Source organism: Colias philodice, chromosome 11 (assembly GCF_061535455.1).
Source record: "Colias philodice isolate Cphi_HAF_F1 chromosome 11, ilColPhil1 Martin Lab GWU primary, whole genome shotgun sequence".
Lineage (NCBI taxonomy): Eukaryota > Metazoa > Arthropoda > Insecta > Lepidoptera > Pieridae > Colias > Colias philodice.
Genome location: NC_143096.1, coordinates 6,407,507 through 6,417,609, shown reverse-complemented (window position 1 = coordinate 6,417,609; position 10,103 = coordinate 6,407,507). Strand labels below are relative to the sequence as shown.

At 32.1% G+C, this 10,103-nt stretch overlaps 2 protein-coding genes across 2 annotated transcripts in view; one reads left to right on the top strand and one right to left on the bottom strand.

Moving 5' to 3' along the window:
• The window catches only part of dib (Cytochrome P450 302a1, mitochondrial), a 114,616-nt gene that overhangs the window by 61,805 nt on the left and 42,708 nt on the right, over positions 1-10,103 (bottom strand). The gene's annotated exons all lie outside the window — the stretch shown is intronic.
• LOC149484641 (popeye domain-containing protein 3-like) lies at positions 325-9,375 on the top strand. Its single transcript, XM_089700372.1, has 8 exons — positions 325-527; positions 609-667; positions 771-855; positions 937-1,118; positions 1,194-1,325; positions 3,069-3,176; positions 7,701-7,998; positions 9,105-9,375. The coding sequence occupies exons 1-8, from the start codon at positions 401-403 to the stop codon at positions 9,344-9,346; spliced, it is 1,233 nt and encodes a 410-aa protein (XP_089556498.1). The 5' UTR covers positions 325-400; the 3' UTR covers positions 9,347-9,375.

The window sequence follows — 10,103 nt, the reverse complement described above, 5'->3', positions numbered from 1 at the left end:
AATCATAGATAAAATGAATGAAACAAATGTGTCAGTTTGACAAGACCAAATTGCCATATCTAAAATGAAAAATCCATTGACAATAGATTAATTATTTTTTGTTATCATTCAAATATGTTCTTTCTGTTCTGTGTTCAAATAACTTCGTTAATGAGATGTTATTTTTAAATGAAGTTACATTCATAAATTATTATCGTTCAGTGTCATATATTCTTCAAAACCTGTGTTCAAAACTGAATAATTTAATATAAATAGATCTAGATGGCGCTAGTTGATCAGCCTTCAAGTTCGGAAAATGGAAAAGCGGATGTTATTGATTTGGGCGCGAATGACATTCCTATGTTTAAACTATATTTTTGTGTTTGTAGGTTATATAAAGTGTTCATTTAGATAAATCAATATGTCACACAGAGGGTTATCGGAATCGAAGACTGAGTATTTAGAAATAGGTGAATACAACTTCACTTGGCCAAGAGAAAATGGTTCTCTACATGATTGGGGATCCATAAATTACACAATGCCTTCAGGTATTTAATCATCTATTATTTTCACCTATAATTAATATAGTTTACACAAAGCCCAGGTTAAGTTTTTGGTATGTTTATCAGGTCCATGGTTTTGGCCGTGGTGTCCATTGTGGCGAGTTCCACAGCACCCATTATTCCAGGTATAAGTTTTAAACTATGTATTATGAAAAAAAAAACATGTAGGTAAATATAAAATTATGGTATATGGAACTAAGAAAATTTTTACCAGAAATAATGTTTCAGCTCTCAAATTTGCTATTTGTAGCATCTTATTGTGCTCCAAGTACAAAGAAGGGACAATTATGGATGCATACAATACTAATATTTGGTAAGTTCGACCTTTAATATACTTATTATTTGGGAATATTTATAAAATGGCTAGTGGACTAAGAATGTTCTTGTATACCAGGTTTTATGCTGTATTCAGTCTGGGCTTGGCACGTCATATGTTCGCCAGACGCATTCTCATGGAATTTTGGTTTTGTTTTCCTAAATTTGGCTCAAGTCGTGTATTTAGTATATGAAATGAGACCGGTAAAGTTCGATCCTGAACTTGAAGAAGTCTATCACACACTATTTGAACCATTTAAGGTAAAATATTTTTAATTACCCACAATTTTTTAAATTGCGAATAAAAATAATCTTAATTATTATGTTATGAAATAGGTATCTAGATTGCAATTTAAACGCATGGTATCTCCTGACTTCGCTCACGTAATGTCGCTTCACGCTGGTGAAGCTTACGCCATGCAAAACCTTACTAAGACGGACAGACTTGGCTTATTGTTGTCTGGAAAGGTAAGTTTTAGTATTAAAAATTACACATTTTTTATGTAAGTGGCATGTAGAATCTTCCACCATTTAATTCCCATTAAACATTTTTTTATAATACATACCCTTTTCTCCCATAAGATTCATTTGAAATACAATATGTATATCACAGAGTACCTTTTTATACTTATACGGGAAATGTATATGTATTTATATAGGTATTTAATTAAGAAGGTTTTTCTTCCTTTAAGTTTTTCTTTTCAAGATTTCCATCATAGTTATTGAAATATTATATCTATGAATAATTAGATATAACACATTTATATCCTTCTGAATATTTCTGTCACGAAATACCTACAAAGACTTACTTCCAATAATCAGTCATAAATAAACCGATAATGAAAATAATTGGGCTACATACTATGCTTAAACTTCGACCTTAACTAAACCACAAACCGCTATCGTCCTTGATAGAGATCCTCAACTTAATTAACTTATTATTGTTGATATTGATCTCTTAAACTTAAACTAACTAGTTTAATATTGACACACAAATAATATGTACAATTATATAGAGCTATCAGAAACTGAAACATTTATTCAATACTAGGTTTTCGCCCGCGGCTTCGCCCGCACTGTCAAAGAAAAACCCGCATAGTTCCCGTTCCCGTGGGATTTCCGGGATTGCGTCATTTTCCTGGGATAAAAAGTAGCCTATGTCCTTTCTCGGGTATCAAAATATCTCCATACCAAATTTCATGAATATTGGTTCAGTAGTTTAGGCGTGATTGAGTAACAGACAGACAGACAGAGTTACTTTCGCATTTATAATATTAGTATGGATTTTTATTTTTCATTCGGAAATAAAAGTCAATGAAGCAAGTACGTAACTAAATACGTGAAATGAAATAAACTGTAATCCCCAATTAGGCAGTAAATTAACTGAAAAAAAGAGCATGTGTGCTAGCACATTTGTCAGAAGTGAAACTTTATTGGCAATTGGATTCAAAGATACCAAAATCGTCGCTTTACTCCAACACATGACGGTATTACCATGATGCGAGCTTGAAATTTTACTCTCAAAGCGTTTAAAGGAGTTTCACTTCTAAAATAGCAGTGGGTAGAGTCCTACTTCCTACCCATTATACCTACCTATCCGAGTGATACATAAAATCATAATCCCGAACATTGCTTACTTGTTGAATCGCAATTTATAAAGCAAAGAAACCCCCATTACCATTTGGTTATTACCTTACAGCTATCTTAAGAGAATAATTTACTTCGTACAGCTCGTATCGTGCTTCCACAAATTATGCAAATGGTTCGCTTGTAATATGGATCGTTTCACAGCGAGTGAATTTTAAACAATTTTTGTGGTTGCACGTGCCAATGTTTGCTCTTCTATATTATATCAATTAGATGAGCTTCTCTTATACTATATGGAGCAAGTTATCCGAAATTCATAAACATAATATGTCACGTTAGATATGCACGTCCATACAGACAGAATAGACATCGTAAATTTTAGATATTTATTTTATACCTGCACGTAAACAATATTTTTCATATGCACATATATTAACTAAGTAAATATGATGATAAAATAAAAATGACGTAAGCATTTTTCTTGAAAAAACAAATATTCGTTTTCTTCCTGTTATCCTTCCTGTGCTTATGCTCTATCTTGCTGATGTGTACTTTTAAGAAAAGAGATTAAATCATTATTTAGACAAATTATTGTATATTAAAATAAATGTTATATTATAACAGGTTAATGTAATGAGCGGCCACCAATTTCTTCATCCAATATTGCCGTGTGAATTTTTGGACTCACCTGAATTCGAGTCTAGTAGAGCTACGATTGATGAAAAATTTAAGGTAAGGGCGAAAAATACCTCACATTTATGTATTTATTCCTTATATAAATAAATCATACATTCTGAAAAATGCTTTAATATTGATTTCTTACATATCTGTTAATTTTAATATGCATAAGTATAGGGTATGGTAATAACTTTTTGCTAGTTCGGCCGCTATCCCGGTCCGCTGAACTTTCTGTAAGAATTCAGAACACAAATCATAGGTAGTCTATTAAATTATTTAATGATTTGACAATAAAGCAATAAGTAATCATTTTATTTTAAATTTCTTTTTTAAATCATTATTAATTAATATGTTCTACAAACATACCTAGGTATATACATACCTAATTAAATCATAAGTCAGAGATAATTATTATCGCAAATTAATCGCGTTTAGGTACAATTCTAATGTCATTTATAACTTCAATTTCCTGAATTAGTTCAAAAATTGGTGAAGTTCAACGTCTGTATTACAACGGATGACCTAACTTTCACCCCTGAGGCATTGTCCTGTCAAAGGTCGATTTCATTGCGAGGACGTTTCTCTTGAACTTTTTCAAAACAAGGTCATAAAATTTCGGTGTTCGTACTATATTGTTGATCTTTCCTTAGTAAGAATATGAAATCTAATATTATTTTACCCAATAATTTCTTTCCTCAGTCTCACTCTATATAAATTTAGTAAATAGGTATATGAAGAAAATAGAATTGGTTTAGAAACAATCTTGAAACTATAAATGCAGCTTACGTACTGCAGTCTGTATTCTGAAAATCACAAATATCAAGCATTAAAAAAATTCACGCTGTAAATTCACGCGGACGTTGACACGCCATTTAAAAAATGCCGCCAAGTTTTTGAAACAAATGATTAATTGATGCAGTGCTTTTAAGTAACTAAACCTATCCATTTTAAGTAGAACGACAAAGATTAGTTGCATCGGAGTTTCGTAACCTTACATTTACAATTTCTTTTTTCTTTCCGTCCGCGGGCCGGTAATTTAAAAAAGAATACGGTTTGTAATACATAATAATTGTATTACACGTTTTTTTTAACTACCCGCTATAAAAATGAGCTAATCGTTTGCATTGTTTTTTATTTGAAATATCAGGAATAAATGTCTACTGTTATTTGGATAACATATGTATATTTTTATTTAGGTACCACTTAGGTAGTTTATCTGATCTTCGCAGGCTTTTGTGTTCAAATTTCTGATAGACGATAGATGAGATTTTGCTAATTTAAAAGAGTAATCATTATACACCTTATAATGTAGTTTAATGGTAAATTTTATTTTGCGAATCATATACAAGCATCTATAAAAAATCAATATTCTACCAAACTTGACAACGATAGATATTGTGTATTTTAAGCCATAATCTCTTTGGAGAGTTAATATTAACGTCAATTCCACTGATGGATTATTATAGCTGAGTACAGACTTCGGTTATACCCCTTGGGAAAACAGATCTGAGGCTCGTCGTTTTTATCCGAATCCATTATTTATAATTTATCCTCCTGTTATTTCACCTTTGAATCTTTTGCACGGAAATCGAAAAATTTTATTTCAACTTTATCAACGCCGCGGCCGTAAATGAAGCGATTAAGCAAGAAAGGTAAAAAGAGGAATAAAGCTGTTTATTATTTTAAACGTTGTAACGGTAAAAAAAACAATGTTTACATCACTATTGTTGAGCTCATTTAGCCCTTATTGTAATTGTTAAGTAACCAAGCTATAAGAGTGTGTGCTGGCCTTAATTCCTTTTTGTATATTTATGCCCGCTATTCTATGTAACGTTTGAAGCCTCTTTGCTGGAATTCATATTTGCACGAATAGCTCTTTACTTTTGCGTTATTTCCTGCCAATTTAGAAGCAATATTTCCTAACGGAACTCACACTAATTAATAGGATTGAATAAAATGGACTTTATGTAAACTGTTCCACAACTGACCAACCAAGTGATTCCAAAAGTTTAAATTTTGCAATTTCTCCAATTATAATGACTATAGTATACTACTAGCTTCCGCCCGCGGCTCCGTCCGCGCGGAAAAATTAAGATTTTTTTTTTCTACGTATTTTTCCGGGATAAAAAGTATCCTATTTTATGCCCAGGATAATAAGGTATAATTATACCAAGTTTCATCGAAATCGAACCGTTAGTTTTCACGTGATGCCTTCACATACAGACAGACAGACAGACAGACAGACAGACAGACGGACAAAAATTTTTTTTATCACATATTTGGGTTTGGTATCGATCCAGTAACACCCCCTACTATTTATTTTTTCAATATTTTCAATGTACAGAATTGACCCTTCTACAGATTTATTATATGTATAGATAGGGTTTTCTGTTTAAGCAATATACATACATATAATGGAAAAAACAAAAAAGTCTCCTTCAGAAAATAAAAAAAGGTAACAGTTAAAGTTGCACACCTCCCAAACAATTTTAACGAAGCAGGATTTCTAAGTAAATAAATTATGTATAAGCATATTCATAATAATGTAATATCATAACCTCATTATATTGAGCAATGTGGGAAACACACACGTCACTTTAATGGCGTCATTATTTAGAGCAGAAGTGGCTCTAACACCGTGACGAACTAACCTCTCAAATGACCTACATTGCCTAAATGTTACGCTTCAACCCGCTCTATATGAAAGGGTCCTCTATAAACTATGTACATATAAGGAAGTTCAATTTGCTTTTATTCTATTACTGACGCTTGACACGTTTGTTCTATATTTTATTTGGTTATTAATTTATTCTTAGAAGCGAATTGAAAATAATTGCTGTGATAAAGAAAAATATAGTGCTTACAGCATTTTGATTATGGTAGTAGGTCATCATGCAATACTTAATGGGCAAATTCGAATGCAAAATCTTAAAGGACGGAATTATTATTTATATTAGACTTGATCTTAAGATTTTTCGTAATAGCCGCATTTAATTGCAATATGTTTTGATTTTTGAGCATAAAGTATGTTAAAAGAATGTGAAGAAACATAATAAATATTGCTAGGGTAGGTATTATTCGACGGCAAAAAGAGAAAAATTTTAAGAATCTACATTTTTCATTGGCTCTACGTAACTCTCCACATGCCTATCATTTTTTGATACATTAGAAAATGCCACGTTACATACCCCATTTCGTTGACCTAATTGCGATCTGATACCGCGGTATAAAAGCCGAAGGGGCTATAAATGCAAGAAACTAGGTTAAATATCGATGAACTCTTAACACTTTCGAATGTGCTAGACATATACTTGCCATATTGTTTGTGGTAAATGAAATGTTTACACGACATGGCTGTGGTAATTGGCGATTACTTTGAGTATTTAGAGAATATAACATAGACGGAACATTTTATATATATGAAATATGTATCTTTTATGTAACTATAGTTTAATAAGTGATTAACGGAAACGGATGTAAAATGTCCCAAAATATGATTAAACATGAGTAACTGTGAACTTTTACAGAAACTGGCACCCAAAACGGCCCATAAATTTTCTTGGGAAATGTTCTTTTTTTACTTGCTGTCTACTGACATCCTTGGCCTTTAATTGGATTTTTGCGGGCAACCCTTTTACTGGAAGGAACGAAGACAATTTTTTACACACCATCTAACCAACTGAAATTTCCTTTAAAATTCCTTCATCCGCTATGATATTAGCCACAGACGTATAAATTTATTTAGGTAGGTACATTCATTTCATAAAAATTATGATTCTGATATATTTTTTACCTAATTCGATTGTTAACATTGTTACACATCATTGCGAGAGCACAGAATACATAATAGTAGCTAAACGCTAGCGAGAGTGACAACTTAATTTAATTTGCAATAAGTTTTATTTATTTTTCTGATAGATAATAAGAAATGGTTTTTAAGTGTTTATAAATCAACGAAAAAAGCCTTGGTAAAATACGAAACACCAGACCATAATTTTTTAATGTATTTATTAAAATTCTGTATATTTGAAGTGAAGTCCACTTCTCGTAAAATTAACAACGATTCAACCTCAAGACCAAACGGTTTGTGAGTCGGAGAGGTGCTTGGCTTAGAGGGTGATTAAAGTAACAAGCTTCCTACTTTATTTTTTTAAGTAATTTTTCTTATTAAAATTCGTTAAGATGTTAAGGAGTAAAGAGTCTATATTTTCCCCATAGGTAGGTAAATTTCAAAGACTACTCAACCGTAACTTGGGCATCATTTATCAATAAATATTTTATTGATCAAACAAATATGAGGAATAACAATGAAATATTGTCTGTAGTAGGTAAAATAAAAAAAAATACTTATTAAAGTGAAAAACAGTATGTGTGCTACAGATAGGTACTCTTCATTACGTAAGTGAACAAAGTTCAGCAAAGAGACTTAACACGTTACAAATGAAGCCACATTAAAACTGATGCACTTTTATGCAATCCGCGCGTTGTTCTCAATGGGGCTCTTCGTTAAAACAAAAGTTTTCATAGCGATTGTTTTTGTTGTACATTGAAGCGAGATTGTTTGTAATTGCCTTTTAGGTGTCGATAGTAGCAGCGTCATCATGCCGCTACGTGTACTGGCAGCGAAGTTCTCTCGAATATTTGTTCGTCAAGGAGCAGTATTTAGCTAGCGTGGTGACCACATTGATCGCTCGCGATATAACCACAAAGCTTTACGCCATGAACAACAAGATTGTAACTGAAAGGGGCTCCCATCTAGATATAAGATTGCCGAGTATATCGCACGCTTTAGCCCGCAGCCCGAGGAAATTGCGCTCGGCCAGCAAACCGCCGCCGCCTACTACCGTACAACCGGTGCCGCCGGAAAAACGACCCAGTGAGTTTCATCAATTATACTCTATATTTAAATACAATATGGATGGTTTATATTTTTGCTTCACTGGTTGAAATACAAATTTTGTTATAATTATTTTGAATATTAAAATGGCACCTGAATTTAATATTTCCATCCATATGCTACGTAAAAAAAAAGAATTGACTAGAGATATATAATTAACGTATAAAATTAACGATAAAGTCAACTTTTCTCTATTGTTAAAAATATCACAATCATAATAATATACCTCTAGTATACCTATTTCCTTCATTGAAATAAACACATTTATTTTTATCTAGGACAAATTTTGCGTCAAGGCCAAAATATAATCTAAAATACACAAGATGCTCATGGTTATATGTACTTCGTACTTATACAATTTGCGTACAGTTCATTTATATTGCCGAGGACGATGAACCATAAAATTGACGTCTCCATTACATAATAAAGTTCTCAGAGCCGTCTGGCAGTGTCACGATGCGCCTCGCGACATAAATTGCGGAACATTTGTCCCCACTTGGCAACATTTAGAACACAACCAATTCAATCAAAACCTTGGCCATAAGCCGATACAAGGCAATAGCATATTGTTTATAATAAATGCATCCTTGAACTGACTATAGCCAGCGAGAACTTTAAAAACTTGTAGCGATGTATAAGTATCTTGTGAAAGTCTTCTCTAAACTTCGCATTACTCCAGTTTTATAGTTTGTAACTACACTGAGCATGAATTTATCGGAAAACTTTTTAATCTTAACATTCTAAAAATATACAACTAGTAGTTTTTATTTAATGTTTCTGCCAATCTAGACATATTTCCTTTACAGGTACTGTTTTTAAGTAGCTGTATATGTTACTAATGTGTAATATTATAATCATTATCATGTGAATACGTTATTTAAATTCATTACCATAAATAATGTAAAACATTTTATTGCTTTTGCTACAGTTACACGTTAATTGAATCACTTAAATGTTCACCGCACTTGCCACTTCCATTAATTTAATTACTAAAATTACAGTTCACCTATTCAATTTCCATAACAGATATGTGCGAACCATCAAGAATTTTAAACCAATTTGACAAATAAATAAACATATTTCAGGAAAAAATCTGATTCCCGACTATTGGTCTCGGGACGTAGATAATACCGTACCCACTTTAGCAAAAAGGAATGGTGTAGCCGCATCATTTCCAGAAGGTGATGAGGAATTGATCCCTTTAGCTGCTCATGAGGAACCAGCAGCTTCGTCTGACGATCTCTCTGTAGCTGACTCTTGTCCCGATACATCTTCAAAGTATCATAGCTGTGAAGCCGTTGAGACGGATGACGAACTTAGACATTAAGATATAAATGTTGTGAGAAATGAAAATAAATGTTAAGTATCGCTTTATGTTTGTGTTTTATTTGTAGTTGAAATATACATACGTACACTGTTACACACCTATGTACATATACACCTTAGTGATGAATTGATGAATTTGGGATTCTTAAAGCACCTTCATGTAATAATCAAATACTATTTTGACAAATTTAATGATTTAATAGTTTCAAACTCAAACTCAAACATAAAAAAATCTGAAAAAAAAAATACTTAACATGTTTCGTTTGTAGTTTGTTGTCTGTTGCCTGGGTATCTGTTTTAAATGCAACCTACCCACGTTTGATTATCATATCTAGGTATATCTTCTATTTTATTCAATTTAAAATAATGTGCTACTTTTACACGTGCTATTCCTTGAAAGCATAAAAAAAAGTAATGGTATCTTTTATTCGTTACCTCACTCAAAAATTATTTATATGGCTATGTGACATTTCGAGCATGTTTGCATACTGCCACGCTAGCGAATTTTCACCGAATAATAATTTTATACAATTCGTGGTCTGGTATTTTTGGCAACTTTTGCCACAATATAAATGTTAACTCTGACTTAAAATTTTCTATATAGGTATTCTATTGTTCAGACATCACACCATGAATCGTCTGTAAAAGACGAAAAGTCCAATGATGTCGAGATATTCTATTTTTTGTTTATTCACACTAAAACTGAATAAGCTTGAACAAAAATATAAGTTATAGCGTAAATAATATAGTTTAATAAA

Excerpts from the sequence above, each read along its gene's own strand:
- LOC149484641 (XM_089700372.1), top strand. The coding sequence starts at position 401 with ATGTCACACAGAGGGTTATCGGAATCGAAGACTGAGTATTTAGAAATA. Across the intron at positions 1,326-3,068 it reads GCTTATTGTTGTCTGGAAAG|GTTAATGTAATGAGCGGCCA; the intron begins GTAAGTTTTAGT and ends ATATTATAACAG. Across the intron at positions 7,999-9,104 it reads GCCGCCGGAAAAACGACCCA|GAAAAAATCTGATTCCCGAC; the intron begins GTGAGTTTCATC and ends AACATATTTCAG.